The 18,884-nt window shown below is 35.9% G+C and overlaps 1 protein-coding gene across 1 annotated transcript in view; it reads right to left on the reverse strand.

The window, feature by feature from the left end:
• Positions 1-620: 620 nt before the first annotated feature.
• The window catches only part of LOC126817147 (kelch-like ECH-associated protein 1), a 109,213-nt gene continuing 90,949 nt past the window's right edge, over positions 621-18,884 (reverse strand). Inside the window, exons 4-5 of the mRNA XM_050543989.2 lie at positions 7,776-7,952; positions 621-1,008 (exon numbers count right to left, since the gene is read on the reverse strand). Of these exons, the coding sequence (XP_050399946.1) occupies positions 869-1,008; positions 7,776-7,952 (317 nt within the window). The 3' untranslated portion in view covers positions 621-868. The remainder of the gene's footprint in view (positions 1,009-7,775; positions 7,953-18,884) is intronic.

The following is an 18,884-nucleotide window of genomic DNA, read 5'->3' on the forward strand; positions in this document are numbered from 1 at the left end:
TCGGATAATAACTTTTGTCGTTAGAGCATTCACAAGGTACAACAAAGTGAAACAAGGGCCATAACTCATGGCGTAATTAACAGAAATTGCTGAAATTCAATAGGCTTCTTCGTTTCACTAATTTAAAGGATGAATATCAATTTCAAACAGATCGGATGATAACTGTTGTCATTAGAGCGTTCACAAGATTCAACAAAGTGAAACAAGGGCCATAACTCTAGATATAATTAACGGAAATTGTTTTACTAATTTAAATGATGCATATAAATTTCATACAGATTGGTTGATAACTTTTGTCATTAGAGCGTTCACAAGGTGCAACAAAGTGAAACAAGGGCCATAACTCCAGACGAAATTAACGGAAGTTATTGGAATTAAATAGGCTTCTTCATCTCACTAATGCAAACAACATATATCAATTTCAAAACAATCAGATGATAAATGTAGTCTGTAGAGTGTTCACAAGAAATTGGGGGCGACAGCAATATACGACCACATTTCCATGAGGGCGTATAAAAACCATACAAGTGATACAAATAACCCAATAACATTGCATTCATTTATATTGGCTGATAATCTTTTCTTCATATATGCCCTGTTTGAAATAACCAGTCTAGGAATTCATGAAAACCTTTTATTCTGATTCATGCTACCCGCAACATGTCAATCATTGAAAATTCCTGCAAATTATTTGCCAAAATGGTGCCAATATTCAGTAAATTAGCTTCTTGGTCAGTTCTCTATAAAAATCTGTAAACTTTTTCTTTTTTAAGATTAGCCAATGGCTTACACTTGCAGCCAGTCTTATTGTGGATAGAGTATGGAGGCAAGTGGTGTAAGATAATATCGCTGAAGTAGTATTAAAATACTATATTAAACATGGTTCAGCTCCTACTGTTACACCATGTCCACTACGACCACAAGTCATATTAGTACATTCTGTCCATTCATCTTGATCACAGTTATACGATTCTACTGATGACAAGAAATCACTTCCATCATATCCACCTGCAACAAATATTTCTCTATTATAATACTTTTATAATACAATAATTCTCAGATATTTTTCTTAGGATCATCTTCGTCAATCTTCAGATTTATTCCTCAGCACCGTCTTAATTCTCTTTTTTATTTTGCACCTTTTGTTATCTTGAACAAGCCAACAGTGAGGCTGATGTCCCCCGCCGAAATCCCAAAATAAATAGATGACACATATTAATTAATTGCACGTTTATCTTTTTAAAAAGTATCACACAATCAAACTGATTATCAACTATACACTAAGTTTTATCACTTTCTATCAAATAGAATCAAAGTCAAAGAAATTGCTTTGCTCTGCTTAGCTTTAGCAGAAAATGTTAATCATTGAACTCAGACAAGACATTCACATGAAAATCAACATCAAGTTTAAATACACATTATGCAAAAGCGAAATCTGCCTATTGCAGGTTTTTCTTTAGGCCTGAAATGTTATCTAAATTATTAATTCGACATTAATTAACTTATCCAAACCAAAATTACTCTCAATGTCATCACTAGCCTGCGATGTTTATTGGATTAGGTTCCGATTTGCTGTACGACTTCCATTCATAATTTATTCATGAAATGGATAATCAAGACTGTTTTTTTTATCGTACCAACTTTAGTAATGATGATCGAGGCCAGGCCAAAAATTTAATGGCTATAATCTTGGTTCAGAGGGGATCAATTTGACTGAAATTTTCAGCAAATTCCCTTTATATTATCTAGTTTTTAACTATTCTAGTGAGAACTGCCAGCTCGTTATCTAATCTCCCATAATGTACCATAAGCAGACAATGTTCATCATCGAACTCCATCAAGGCATTCACCTAATCAACGCCTACACCAAGTTTCCGACCCATGGTGATATTATAATATGACATAATATACAATTAGGCATGCTTGTATATTCCATGCCAAAAGAAGCGGTTCACTCCCATTTCGACTACACCCCATTTCGACTACAAATTTTATTACCCTCAAAATCCTGACCCCCAACTAATCAGCCATGGACTGCTTCTCGAGTAAAAGATGTAATTAAGTTAATGATTATTATTAAAATAGCTTATTCATTATATATTATAGCTTGTTTTCTTTAACATCAAAGAAAAAATATCAACTCAGAGTACATTTTTGTTTTGAATATTTGTAATATTTGGAGATTATATTGAGTTTAATACTTGCTTATCTATATAACTTATAAGATAAATTGTTTCAAATTTAATACATTTATTTTTCAAGTTCACTATCATACAGTCAACATTTTTGTCATCTTATTAGAATTACTTTATATCAAATATCAATAACCAACACCGATGAATTTTAATGATTACGTTACCAAATTTCCTGTTTGTTTATGGAACCATTTTGAAATTGTTGGACCCAGCAAAAATAACAACATAGTAGGTTTCCACTCAAAAATGAATAAAACCATACCACACAGTCATCTTAACCTCTATAGATTTATTGACATAATTCGAAATATTGAGAAGTGCAAACGATCTTGTTTTGTTTTATACAATTTCTATGTAAATTAATTTTTCATTCTTTTTTCTGTTTGTTTTAATATAAACTGTTATAATATGCTGTAGCCTAAATGGGATGTTTTATGGAACAATCTATTTTAGTTATGGAGAGGGTATATAAGTAGGGATAATAAAACCACCAGACCATATAATCTGTTGTTATAAGCTGTAGTCGAAATGGGATGTAGGCAAAATGGGAGGGTACCAAAGAAGCCACAGTAAATGGAATTCAACTATCAAAATATTTAATTCTCTTCGGAAAGAATTGTCAGCCATATTTCTTTTTCTTTTTTAAGACAAAACGAAACCTCAAATAATAGGCTTTATATTGATCATTGGCAATTATCAATCAACTATAAACATTAATCGAAGACAAATGATCAGTATAGTATTACTTAAAGATACATTATAGGAGATTTTTACAGAGATTTGGCCATTCTTGCAATAACAGTTCAAAAGTAGATGATGAAAGAAGAATATTTTGAAAATTTCAGTCAAATTACTTTATTCTGAACATAGTTATCATCGTTGTAATATTTGACTAGAAATGGTAGTGAAATGTGCCTTCACCGTGGCTGATCGTTTGATTGACAGGCGTTAACTCCACCTACATATCTCGATTATCAAGTAAAGTTTTCAACGGCATGCGGAAACACTCTACAGCGGCCTCGCTAAGTACACTCTATCATTTAGCCTCAATCTAACTGACGTATTCTCATCAGGATGCGCCATATTTGAATTAATTGATAAGTGAAATCCTATTTAAATCCGAGCTGTAGCAGAGCCATCTGTGGGTCTACAGAGTTGATTTTGGGCTTGTTGTTTAAATAAAGATCTAATTTATAATTTCTATAACATCTGAAGCCTAAATTAAGACTTGCAATAATCAGATTTTGCTCTTGCATAAGGTATGTTTAATGACATGATCCGGATTATCAGCTAGTTACTATAAGTCATTAGTTGATGTATGCCACCTGTTCGCCACGTGGTACTGGTTGTGATTGACATTTAACTTTTACGGTAATGGTCAATCAAGGATATGATTAGAAATTTAAGATTTTTTTACCTCAAGTACGCTAAAATCAAATTTTAATCACCACTTCCATTATTTTTATCGCAAATCGCCACTTTGGCGACCAACAGCCTGGACCCTGATTGCCATGGAGTTATGTAATATTGACTGCGATTGGGTGATTAAGAACGAACAGTCAATGACATTACGGTTTTCACAGAACCAGTAGTGTTACTATTTTAACGCAAAGAAACTTTTTCCAGGCGTATAGAACGAACTTAAAAATAACCATATAAGTTTCAGTCATGTTAATCTGGGACAAATTCGCCACCACGCTACTATGGAGACAAACGGACAGCTATGTCGAGTGCTGTTAAATACCATCTAATTTGTTTTAAAATGAAAGATTCCCCTTTACCAACTTTATTGGAATAGATAAATTAGACAGACACAGAGACATTTTTAGCCAGAATTTATATAGACATTATTCTAGTTGTCGCCGGCGACAAGTAGATTTTATTTCTACTTGTCATTTGAAAATGTTACTTGGATTCCACAAGTAGACAAGCATTATTTCGACCCCTGCTTAGACCACCATTATATTATAATACTGGAAATAGGAAAGAAAATATTATCCACTGCTAATTAAGAAATAAAGTTAGTAATTTAAATAACCACTTATTCTACCATTTCATTAGCGAAAAAAAGGTGTGCCCTAGATATAATTCTCTATAGACAAAGAACAATTCTCCAAAATAATTTAAACCGCCTCAAACAAAATATTACAATTAACCTACCCTTATATGGCAACCCTGACCTTTCAGATGATACCAATTTTAACATATTTAAAGATACATTCCCAGAAAAGTATTATCGGGTGGTTATTTCCAATAACAGTATGGCAATTTTGATATATATATAGAAAGTAGAAATATCCAATCTTACTAGAAAAATACTGGATTCAGTGAAAAACACTCATGGAATGTATACACGACAAAAATGTAAGGGTTCCCCTAATCGACAGCTCGACGAATACGATTAGGAATATCTGCACGCGTGACGTCAAAGGATGCACGCAGAGATTGGGCGCTTGATGTACATGTTGATAAACTTTATGAAGAGTTCGACGTAGAACACTTTCCGAGATAAAAAAAAAATCACGGAAAAAGACACGATATTTGTAATAAATAGTCAGCGATTAAAGACAACATCGTCTTGTATATGCAATGAATTCTCCTCCGACTTAGCACGTGTTTCTAGGTACCGAGAGAGGTAAGTCATGTGACACAAACATAACCTCTTTTGATCGATTTTTTATAGCAGGGGTATTCTTTGGCAATTCCAATGTTTTGAGAAGGATTTGAAGCAAAATTTTGATAGATTAATTAGTTTGAATATGTTTTTTAGTCCAAATATATAATCAAATCACCCAGTTTGTACGCGGGAATGTATCTTTAACATAGTGCAAAAATACATAAAAGATAGCAAGAGATTTTAACGCTTTAACATTTAATATTTTATTAATGCAATAAATTATTATCTTTTAAAAATTTCATAATCTAAAATGAAAATGTAATACCCTACGATTAGATTCCAAGATATGTATATATTTTTGTAACTCACTGTCTATACATATGTCCACTATTGTAAACATAAGATATTACTATTTTATATGTTTGGACAGAGCTTATATAGGCCTTTGCCTATTGTACAATCCAGTTACGTTAATTGAATAAAATATTGTTTAAACTAACTCGGGCAGTAATTATGGGATATTGTTGAAAATCAATATGCTTCTTCATCTCATTACCCTTAACACTGTGGATAAATCTAAAGTCAATCAGATATCAACTTTAGCATCTAGAGCATCCACAAGATTTTTTAAAGTGATCAAGGGCCATAACTCTGGCAGTAATTATCAAAATCGCTGAAAATCAATAGGCGTCTTCGTCTCATGACCTTAAACACTGTATACAAATTTAAAGTCAATCAGATATTTTGAAGTGATCAAGGGCCATAACTCTGGCAGTAATTATTGGAAATTGCTGAAAATCAATAGGCTTCTTCTTCTTATGACCTTAAACACTGTGTATAAATTTAAAGTCAATCGGATATTAACTTTGGCCTCTATAGCGTCCACAAGATTTTTTGAAGTGATCAAGGGCCATAACTCTGGCAGTAATTATCGGAAATCGCTGAAAATCAATAGGATTCTTTGTGTCATGACCTTAAACACTGTGTATAAATTTAAAGTCAATTGGATATTAATTTTAGCCTCTAGAGCGACCACAAGCAATTGTGAACACCGGACGGACGGACTGGGGCAACTTACAATCTGATACATGCCAATATCGAAAGGAACTAAGATCGTTGCAAGATAAACTCATATTTCAAGTTTCGTCAAAATCGGATAAAAATCGTGACTTGTAGAGTGTCCATAAACAAATTGTGGACAGACGTCCAGGGGCGACGACAATAAACATCCATTTTTCTCATGCAGGCTGTTCAAAATGGCTCTAGCTGCTTTAGTGCCTATAAAGCCTCCACAAGCAATTGTGGATGCCAGCCAGTTGTCCAGGGGTGACAACAATATATGACAATATTTCAATAACCAGCGGCTGCCAGGCAGGATACGCCCACATTTTCGAGAGATGGATAGAGAACAAGCTAACAAGAAAGTGATTTTTCCTACAATCAAGGGCCATAATTCAGGAAATTACAATTTGATATGCGCATATATCGAAAGGAACTGAACGAACGGCAGCCATTTTGTCTGTCAATTTTGGGCCGATTTTCACGAAATTCGAACTCAGTCGTCCTCAGGGTGTAACGGTGATATAATAATACGTTTTTTTAAATCGGATAAAAATTATGACCTCTATAGGATCCACAAGCTAAAAACGCAATTTTTCGTACAATCAGGGGCCATAATTCAGGAAGTTACGGTCCGATATGTGCGAATATCGAAAGGAACCAAGATCTTTGGGTTATAAACTTACATTTCAAGTTTCAACAAAATCGGATAAAAATTGTGACCTCTATAGGGTCCACAACCTTGATATAACATATTCTTATGCTATTCCAGAACGAACGGCGGCCATTTTGTCTGTCAATTTTGGGCCGATTTTCACGAAATTCAAACTCAGTCGTCCTTAGGGTGTAACGGTGATATAATAATATGTTTTTTTAAATCGGATAAAAATTATGACCTCTATAGGGTCCACAAGCTAAAAACGTGATTTTTCGTACAATCAGGGGCCATAATTCAGGAAGTTACGGTCCGATGTGCACGAATATCGAAAGGAACCAAGATCTTTGGGTTATAAACTTACCTTTCAAGTTTCAACAAAATCGGATATTCTTACGCTATTTGGGAAAGAATGGCGGCCATTTTGTCTGTCAATTTTGGGCCGATTTTCACGAAATTCGAACTCAGTCATCCTTAGGGTGTAACGGTGATATAACAGAACGATTTTTTAAATCGGATAAAAATTATGACCTCTATAGGGTCCACAAGCTAAAAACGTGATTTTTCATACAATCAGGGGCCATAATTCAGGAAGTTACGGTCCGATGTGCACGAATATCGAAAGGAACCGAGATCTTTGGGTTATAAACTTACTTTTCAAGTTTCAACAAAATCGGATAAAAATTGTGACCCCTATAGGGTCCACAACCTTGATATACCATATTCTTACGCTATTTGGGAACGAATGGCGGCCATTTTGTCTGTCAATTTTGGGCCGATTTTCACGAAATTCGAACTCAGTCATCCTTAGGGTGTAACAGTGATATAACAGAACGATTTTTTAAATCGGATAAAAATTATGAATTCTATAGGGTCCACAAGCTAATTCAGGAAGTTACGGTCCGATATGCGCAAATATTGAAAGGAACTGAGATCTTTGGGTTATAAACTTACATTTCAAGTTTCAACAAAATCGGATAAAAATTGTGACCTCGATAGGGTCCACAAGCTAAAAACGTGATTTTTCGTACAAACAGGGGCCATAATCCATGAAGTTTCGATCCGATACATGCCAATATCGAAAGCAGCCGAGATCTTTTGGGGATAAACCTATATTTCAAGTTTCGTCGAAATCGGATAAGAATTGTGACCTGTAGAGAGTCCATAAACAATTGTGGACGGACGGACAGGGGCGACGGCATAATACGTCCACATGAAAATGTGGGCGTAAAAAAATGTTATATATTACCTAATGCATAAAGTTTATCATTAACAACAGCTACACTGAGTGCACTTCTTGGACTATTCATTGGAGAAACAAATTCCCATGTATTAGTTTCCACACAGTATCTTTCTACTGAACGTAGTTGACTAGTACTATCATATCCTCCTACTACATAGATATAACAATCCATAGTAGCTACACCTATAATAAATATTATCTACATTATATTTTACATACTACATGTACATTACTTAAATACATAAAGGTTTGAAATGCATTTTTAGTATACATGTAAGTATACTATTTAATATCCATTTCATGCATTTAGGTATACATGTAAGCATACTATTTAATATCCATTTCATGCATTTAGGTAATAATAGCAGAGGTAAAGATACTTTACCCTGCAACGAAACATACACCCACAGCAGCCAAGTCGTCTCTGCGGTCAACAAAGCTAACTTAGCTACATGCTAAAATCCAAGTTCCAGAAAATCCATTGTTCTGATAAAGTTTACCTATCAATTTGTTTTAAAGAAATTAATTCATATCTGGGTAAATTTCAGCCTTCCAAACATGCACCCCATTTCACAACATGTCCATTCAAAACCGTTCCCAAAGTATGAGCTATAACCTTGGTCCGGTATGGTTTTCCTTTGTCAGTGATGAAACGGAAAAGCCTGGTCTTGTGTACACATTGGCATACACGTAAAAGAACCCTTGACGATTGCCATTTGAATGGGTGTATAAAAATGGATATAACATTAAGAACTGTTTCAAGAGAGGTTTGTTTGGATCCAAGTAACTACAACCAAGTTTATCTTTAGTCTGAAAGGTATAGATTAGGAAAAAAAAAAATAACAATCATTTCAACAAGCCTATATGACCTGGTGGTATTTAATACAGCCATTCACCCAAGATGGATTATCTAAAGTAAGCTAACAATGGTCAGCTATGACAGGGATAAAAGACAATAGTAGTAATGAGATAATCGATCTATAAACATTACATCAAGTGCTAAATAGTCACCTTAGTAAATGAATGAATGGATGTCACTTAAATATTACCCCTTAACTATAAAATATGTATTATTAATTTTCCCAAGTCAATAGTGAGGCTGATGTCACCTGCCGAAATTCCAAAATAAATAGATGACACATTTTAATTTATCGCACATTTATTTTTTAAAAAGTATCAAGCAATCAAACTGATTATCAACTATATACGAAGTTTCATCACTCTCTATCTAATAGAATCAAAGTTATCTTGTCCTAAAGCATTGGCCAATGAAATTGCTTAGCTCTGTTTAGCTTTAGCTCAAAATGTTAATCATTGAACTCAGTCAAGACATTTACCTAATGAACATCTACATCAAGTTTAAACATTCTACCTCAATTTAAAGCAGAGTTGTTATGTTCCAAAGTCTTGACCAATCAAATTGCTTATCTCTCCTTAGCCTAAGCAGAAAATTCTCATCATCGAACTTAGTCAAGTTAATGATATAATGAATCTATACTCAGAATTTCATCACTCTCACTTAATTTGAACTAAAGTTATCGTGTCCCAAAGCATCAACCAATCAGATTGCTTATCTCTGCTTACCCTAAGCAGAAAAGGCTCATCTTCGAACTCCATCAACACATTGACCTAATAAACACCTACACCAAGTTTGAACATTCTAGCTCAAGTAGAAGGAGAGTTATTGTGTCCCAAAAAGTGTGACCAACAGACAGATGGACAGACAGACGAACACATTTTAATAGTCAAGGTATTGAACTAATAAACACCTACACCAAGTCTGAACATTCTACCACAATTAGAAGGAGAGTTATTGTGGTCTAAAGTCTAGGCCAATCCAATTGCTTATCGCTCTGCTTACCCGGAGCAGAAAATGCTTATTATCGAACTTAGTCAAGGTATTTATGTTATGAAACTATACACCAAATTTCATCACTCTCAGTTAGAACTAAAGTTATCGTGTTCCATCGTGTCTCAAAGCATCAACCAATCAAATTGCTTATCCTAAGCAGAAAATGTTCATCTTCGAACTCCATCAAGACATTGACCTAATAAACACCTACCCCAAGTTTGAACATTCTAGTTCAATTAGAAGGTGAGTTATTGTGTCCCAAAAAGTGTGACAGACAGACGGACGAACCCATTTTAATAGTCCCCTGCTTTCTTCGAAAGGCGGGGGACAAATATATATAATTATTATTGATTGTTTATTGTTACCAAGTAACCTCTAATATATCAGAGGAAAGATTGTAGATTGGGGGGGGGAGTTGGCCACAGGCAGGCAGCAGGACATACCATTACTGACATACTGAAGGGCAGGTCTCTGATAAGTTATTTCTTAGACACTGTTCCTTATTAAGTTTCCTAGCCTGTGGGTCATTATTGTATATATGTTATTACTGTTGAGTATTGTTACAAGAATATACAACTATACCAAGAAGAAGTGAGTTGTCCAATCTTACACCCCTAACTAGACTGAACATACAACCCATCGTCGAATTATCACGTAGAACCTATGATGTAGCAGTTCACGATGTAACTTTCCAAAGTGATGATGAAAACTTCAACAATCAGAGAACTGTGAAGAAAGTACAAGAGATATGTCAGGAAGCCATAAAATAGGATCAGCTGCAGCAGGCACCAACGAATCATCCTGAAATTCAGTTTAAGAGCATGTCAACAGCTGAAATATTGGTAGCAGCAGAATAAGCTTATCTCCAACAAGCACCATTAGAAAGCATACAGAAGAGATGCAGAAGCTTCGGGCAGAGGATGTTTTATTGCAACCCCTGATCAAATTTCTAAAAGATGACATTCTCCAAGAAGATGCCTTATCCTAATTGAACAAGGCATTACCAACTAACAAATGGCATACTGTATAATCTTCATTCACCACGAGGGAAAGGCACCAAAACAAAAAGAGAGGTCAAATAACTATGCATACCTCAAGACTTGAGAGATGATATTTTAAAGACTATCATCACTTCTTAGGTCACCAAGGCCAAGACAGAACACATAAAGCCATGCAATTAAAATACTTTGACGAAAAATGTATTCAGACATGCGAAACCTGTCAAGCGTCAAAACCTTACTACCATAAAAAGCCAGCCATACTTCGTCCACTACCCATTGGCACCACATTTCGCAGAATCCATATGGATACCTTAGGCCCACTAAAGACAACAAAAGAAGGATATCATTCAATTCTATTGATTGTGTGTCCCTATTCAAAATGGGTCGAAGCATTTCCTTTGAAGTCAGCAGAGTCTATAGTGATTGCAAGAATACTTTTTGCATTAATAATATGCCACTATGGGACACCAAAGGAAATTCTGACAGACAGAGGGCATAATGCGGCATGAGAAAGGATGAACTCAACAATATGAGTCCCTTTCATATGTTAATCGGTCGTGAGCCCACACTCCCAATTGATGTTGAATTACTACAACCTAACACACTTAAAAGAGATGCAAAGCAATATTTTGAGTAGATCCAAACAAATCTAAAAACTGCGAATGATATTGCACATAAACACATTCAAAGGGCCAAAGAAAAGTATAGTAAGCAACACAACAAAAGATAGGTTGCCAGGCAACAAAACATACCCCACAGCAGCTAAATCGTCCGAGCAGTCGACAAGCGTTGTTGCATATTTATTCCTTTGTAGGTCATTGGGGGCCTTTACAAGACAGTTCCATACAGATCAGATTATAATTTTTGCCGTTTGAAGTTTCACAAGGTTTTACATACTGAAACAAGGGTCTCAACTTTGGAAGTTGTTTACAGAAATTCATGAAATTTGACAGGCCTTTTTGTTTATTAATTTAAATAATGCACATAAATTTCATACAGATTGGATGATCACTTTTGTCATTCAAACATTCACAGGGTTCAAAAAGTAAAACAAGGGCCATAACTCTAGAAATAATTGACGGAAATTGTTGAAATTCAATATGCCTCTGTTACACAAATTTTAATGATGTATATAAATTCCATACATATTGGATGATAACTTTCATCAAACAAGCATTAACAAATTTTAATGATGTATATAAATTCCATACATATTGGATGATAACTTTCATCAAACAAGCATTAACAAGGTTGAACAAAGTGAAACAAGGGCCATAACTCTAGAAGTAATTATTGTGAATTCAAGTTTCGTCAAAATCAGATAAGAATTGTGACCTGTAGAGTGTCCACAAACAAATTGTGGACGGACGGACAGGGGCTACGACAATATACGTCCACATGAAAATGTGGGCGTATAAAAACCAGCGGCTGCCAAGCAGGATACGCCCACATTTTCGAGAGATGGATTTTTACTAGAATCAAGGGCCATAATTCATGAAGTTACAATTCGATATGCGCAAATATCGAAAGGAACCAAGATCTTTGGGTTATAAACATGCATTTCAAGTATCATCAAAATTGGATTAAAATTGTGACCTCTACAGGGTCCACAACCTTGATATACCATATTTTTACACCTTTCGCGTACAAGCAGCGGCCATTTTGTCCGGCAGTTTTGGTTTGATTTTCAGGAAATTTGAACTCAACCTTTATTATGGTATTACGGTGATATATTCAAACGATTTTTAAAATCAAATAACTGTGACCGTCTGAGGGACCACAAGCTAAACCAGCGGCTGCCAGGCAGGATACGCCCACATTTTCGAGAGATGGATAGAGAACAAGCTAAAAAGAAAGTGATTTTTCCTACAATCAAGGGCCATAATTCAGGAAATTACAATTCGGTATGTGCAAATATCGAAAGGAACCAAGATATTTGTGTTATAAACTTACATTTCAAGTTTCAAAAAAATCAGATAAAAATTGTGACCTCTATAGGGCCCACAAACAAAAAACGTGATTTTTCGTACAAACAGGGGCCATAATCCATGAAGTTTTGATCCGATACATGCCAATATCGAAAGCAGCCGAGATCTTTTGGATATAAACCTATATTTCAAGTTTCGTCAAAATGGGATAAGAATTGTGACCTGTAGAGTGTCCACAAACAAATTGTGGACGGACGGACGTCTGGACGGACAGGGGCGACGGCATAATACGTCCACATGAAAATGTGGGTGTATAAAAAGGCGATTTTTCATATAATCAGGGGCCATAATTCAGGAAGTTACAATCCGATATGCGACAATATCGAAAGAAACCAATATCTTTAGGTTGTAAACATGCATTTCAAGTTTCATCAAAATGGAATTAAAATTGTGACCTATACAGGGTCCACAACCTTGATTTACCATATTTTTACACTATTCGCGTACAAACGGTAGCCATTTTGGTCCGATTTTCACAAAATTCGAACTCAACCTTCCTTAGGGTTTTACGGTGATATAATAATACAATTTTTTAAATCGAATAAAAATTATGACCTCTATAGGGTCCACAAGCTAAAAACGCGATTTTTCGTACAATCAGGGGCCATAATTCAGGAAGTTACGGTCCGATATGCGCGAATATCGAAAGGAACTGAGATCTTTGGGTTATAAACTTACATTTCAAGTTTCAACAAAATCAGATAAAATTGTGACCCCTATAGGGTCCACAAGCTAAAAATGTGATTTTTCGTACAAACAGGGGCCATAATCAATGATGTTTTGATCCAATACATGCCAATATCGAAAGCAGCCAAGATCTTTTGGGAATAAACCTATATTTCAAGTTTCGTCAAAATCGGACAAGAATTGTGACCTGTAGAGAGTCCACAAACAAATTGTGGACGGATGGACGGACAGGGGCGACGACAATATATATCCACATGAAAATGTGGGCGTATAAAAATGATTAAAGCTAGACTATTGATTTGTTCGTGAGATTCCGTATTCTATAATACAGCACAGTTTCTCTCCAAACCACTCTCAACTTCAGGGAAGTCAGCAGCCTCATTCATCAAAGACTGCCGAATTCTGTCAGGAACTATATTGCCAAGACAATGCATAAGTAATGGTATCGTACAGTGTCATAGACTTGTTCACAAATATTCCCCATGATTTAGCCTTAGAAGAACTTCAGATAAGATTAGACAACCTGCCTGAACCGCTTGACAGCACACTAACAAATTATTTCCTAATAGACCTCACCAGAACATGTATTCAAGCAACCTATTTCACCTCGGGGGATGATTTTTATCAACAAATTCATGGTCTGCCTATGGGGAGCCCGTTATCACCTCTACTAACTGAAATCTTTATGACAGCATTTGAAGAGAAAGCCCTGGCAATATCACCCGTTAAAACCAATCAGTATCAAAAGAGCCACTTTATCATCCTTAGTAAAATGAGCTAACAGAACATCAACACCTGAGAAACTAGATGCAGAGATGACCCACCTCAGAGAAGTTTTTACCACCTTTTATGACTACCCACCTAAATTAGTAGAAGATGTAATAAAAACAAGCCAACAGTGAGGCTGATGTCCCCCGCCGAAATTGCAAAATAAATAGATGACACATATTAATTAATCGCACATTTATTTTTTTCACTAAGTTTCATCACTCTCTATCAGATAGAATCAAGATTATCTTGTCCCAAACCATCGACAAATGAAATCGATTAGCTCTGCTTAGCTTCAGCTCGAAATGTTAATTATTGAACTCAGTCAAGACATTCACCTAATGAACATCTACATATACATCAAGTTTAAACATTCACCTAATAGACACCTATGCCAAGTTTGAACATTCTACCTCAATTAGAAGGAGAGTTATTGTGTTCCAAAGTTTCTACCAATCAAATTGCTTATCACTCTGCTTACCCTCAGCAAAAAATGTTCATTATCGAACTTAGTTAAGGTATTCATATAATAAATCTATACACCAAGTTTCATCAATCTCACTTAATTAGAACTAAAGTTATCGTGTCCCAAAGCATCAACCAATCAAATTGCTTATCTCTGCTTACCCTAAGCGGAAAATGCTCATCTTCGAACTCCATCAAGGCATTGACCTAATCAACACATACACCAAGTTTGAACATTCTAGCTCAATTAGGAAGAGAGTTATCGTGCCCCAAAGTATCAACCAATCAAATTGCTTATCTCTGCTTACCCTAAGCGGAAAATGCTCATCTTCGAACTCCATCAAGGCATTGACCTAATAAACACATACACCAAGTTTGAACATTCTAGCTCAATTAAAAGTTATCGTGTCCCAAAGCATCAACCAATCAAATTGCTTATCTCTGCTTACCCTAAGCGGAAAATGCTCATCTTCGAACTCCATCAAGGCATTGACCTAATCAACACATACACCAAGTTTGAACGTTCTAGCCCAATTAGGAAGAGAGTTATCGTGTCCCAAAGCATCAACCAATCAAATTGCTTATCTCTGCTTACCCTAAGCGGAAAATGCTCATCTTCGAACTCCATCAAGGCATTGACCTAATAAACACATACACCAAGTTTGAACATTCTAGCTCAATTAGGAAGAGAGTTATTGTGTCCCAAAAAGTGTGACGGACAGACAGACGGACAGACAGACAGACAGACAGACAGACAGACGGACGAACCCATTTTAATAGTCCCCTGCTTTCTTCGAAAGGCGGGGGACAAAAAAAAGGCACTATCTGACAACACCGAATACAAAGCACAAGATAAGCCACCAATCAGAGTCACTATCCCCTTTAATGGCAAAATATCATACCAAATAAGGCTGACCTTAAAAATATCTTTGTTTCGCCTAACGCGACCGACTAACTAAAACCACCCCCGACTTAAATTATTTTATTGCACTTTTCCGCGATCTTTTTATTTTATTTTGTGTGTCAACCTGAAATATATCACGAGAGTTATTTCCCTTTACTATGGCTATGGTTTGATTCATTATTGAAACTGGTTGATCAAGACGAAAGCGTCATAGGTGTCGCTTCTCAACAAAATGGTTGCAGACGAAAGCACGTCCATTCCCACGAAATGATTCTGCCTCTATGTCTGTGGGGCGTCGTTTTAAACATGACGACGATATTTTCAATATCCGTTTTCGAGAAAAATGAAGGCACAACCCGCACGATCGTTAAAAACGTGTTGAGGGAGTTTCAAACGTGAGTTTGTCGCAATTTGTGTGGGAGTCGTGCATCAAGAAAAATCCTGATGTCATTGATTTGTTTGCCAATAAAATAAGACGAATGTTTGCACCCGGAAAATTATCAAGCTGTCAAATTAGCTCTTAAAACTTTTTTTTTGAAAAAAACCCGACCTACCGACCCTTCTCCTCGATTGTGGGTCGGGTTTGGTGAAACAAAGATATTTTTAAGGTCAGCCTAAGAAGATTGTTGCAACAAGCTGGTATCCAGGTAACCTTCTCAGGCACAAACACCATCAAAGACATCCTCCAAGCTAATGGTAAATGCAAGTCAACTAAACCAACGTCACCCAAAGGATGCATTTATCAAGTCTTCTGCTCCTGTAAAAGCAGCTACATTGGGGAAACCAGGCAACAATAAGATGTAAGACTTAGCCAACACCAACCTAAACCATCTAACCAGATCTCAGCTGTAGCAGACCACATCCAATTATAATAACTGCAGACATAGTACCCCAGTATGCCCTCTGTGTTTGTGTGGTTATAAGTGAAGTATAAGTTAATATAATAAGTGTTTTCCTATCTTTTTTTTTTTTTTCTCATTTACGGAACAATTAATGTGTGGTTTTCCTTTATAATTGTGTGCTATTATATAATTACCTTCTATATGTTTTGATAAGTTTCCTTCTGATTTGTTACTATACTAAGGTTATGATAAAGTGGTTTCCCCTAACTATTACTGGCTAATCAGATGTAATTTATTGTATGTTATTATAAGTTTCCATTTGACCTGTAACTTTACTATGATTAGTGATTTCCCCAAATACTTTATTGGGTAATATAATTAGTTGTTATATATTTTGTGTATATGGTTTCATAAGCTCTTATTCCTATATTGGAGATTGACTTAAGAACGAGTCCGTGAGAAGACCATGCAAATTCTGCAAAAAGTGATAAGGCAACAGGAAACCGATTTTGATCAAACTTGGCGGTTGGTACCCCGGGGGCCCCCAGACCCCACAGAAAATAAAGTAGGTCTCTGATTGCGGAGCTTGGTCGCCCCGATTTTTTTGGTTTAAAACGACGCTATTTTCAGTGAGAAAAATACCATACTTTTGACGGCAACTGCAGCTTCGGTACACATTTTTCGAGACTGTTCATAATGAAGTATGAACCACCTTGGGTTCCCCTCAATATATGCCCAATATCAACGAAGTTCAAGTTGGAGTGTAGAAATGAGACTAGTTTGAAAAACCTAGGTATCCAAAACACTGAAATTAGACCCATTTTAAAACGCGTTTTTCTCGACTGCGGCGGGGTGCATGGTCGACATCGACCTTGAGAGCTGAAGTATATTAGTGACACATAATTTATCTGAAAAAAGTTTCACTGCATCGGATCTATGCAAATCACAGGAACCCTGGGGACTTTGGGTATTTACTCGCTTTAGAAGGTATTTTTTGATTGATTATCTTGATCTCTATTGATTTATCTTGATCTTAATTTCATTTCCACTCTGATAATATTTCAGAAATCATGGCTCTTATAATATCCCGCCTCCGGTCAGGTGTCTGGGCTGTTTGTTTGACTGGTATCCAGCGATGCCCTAATCCCTTTGCAAGAAAAAAAAGTGAAAGTTTTTTTATTTCAATATTATGTGATTTTAGCCTCTAAAATGGCGTTTTCCACGCTAAAGTGCTCCTTTTCTGAGCGGATTAAACACATAAAATGTGGTACGGTGAACAAGTACCCGAATGAACGTTGTGTTGTTGCGCTCCGCACCTGTACAAAGGATATTACTAACCATTTGTTGTCGCAAAGTTTGACGAGTACACTGTATAAAGCGCTACGGTGTGAAATCAAAAAATTCGAACCGAATGGTGATATGAGATACAGGCCTATATGTATTACGAGTTATAATATTGCTAGTAACTGTATATGTATGATATGTACATAATATATATGGAATACTATTCAAATTAATGATATCTTTACATTTCATATATTTATTTTTATCATCGTCTCATATACTCAGATCAAGTTTGCGGCGATGTTTTTGGCCATATTCCCTTGACGTCTCTGTAAAAACATGTGGTAATGACAGAATCGTAATGTACATGTGATGACCTTTTCAGCGATATGTCACATGGGTATATTAGTGTCAAGTCCAAGAAACCGGAAGTGACGTCACTGATACCGGAAGTGCCCTTCTGGGCTTTGTATTACCGTGGGGAAGCTACATTCGAAATTTCATCTTGATGTATGGCAGAAAAGTTGACAATAACTTAACTTACATCGTATCCGAAAGTGTCGTAATATCTGCCGAGTGTGCTTACTTTCAACACTCGCTCCGAAAAACTGGGGCGAGCTGCATCAAATATTACTGTTGATATATATAGTGGAGATAAAGTACTAAAAGCACATGTATTCACCCTTGCTCCCACCCCCGCCACAGTGAAGAGAAACGTGTCGAAACATAGCCTATTTTATTTGATGCCATGGACTTCATGTATTGAAACTCTAAACCCAGGCTCTATGGCTGGATTCAAGTGAAAATAATTTTGTGGAAAATTTCAAGGGACAGTAGGCCTACAAAATCCCTAAAAAGAATTTTGTTCAGGTGAGTATCCGTTGCGTGAGTGAGACTTAAAATTTAGTTAAGAAATGCATTAAAATTAGCCATTATTTTTAAGAAAATAACGAAAAATAATTTCTGTGGGTACTGGTGGGATTTGGATCGCAATATGCCCGCATGTGCATCTGGGGGTCCTAAGGAACCAACAGTGGTGGTATGGTCTGGATTCATGATTTAGGGCCTTGTCACATTTTGCATGCTTTTCTCACGAACACGTTCTTAATATATTAAATGGTTTCCATATTTATTATGATTAATTAGCTGTTACTTGTTTTTGTATATAAACCTTCTGTACATTAGTTTCATTATCATTTGCTTGAAAACGTTGAGAGAACCCTCAACAAAACGTCGCTTTCATTAAAATAGTAATTGTGTTCCATATTATGTTTTTGTGTGTATTACGTATGTCAATTGCTTATGCTGCTTTATTCGACAAAAA

The sequence above is a fragment of the Patella vulgata genome, chromosome 4, assembly GCF_932274485.2.
Source record: "Patella vulgata chromosome 4, xgPatVulg1.2, whole genome shotgun sequence".
NCBI lineage: Eukaryota > Metazoa > Mollusca > Gastropoda > Patellidae > Patella > Patella vulgata.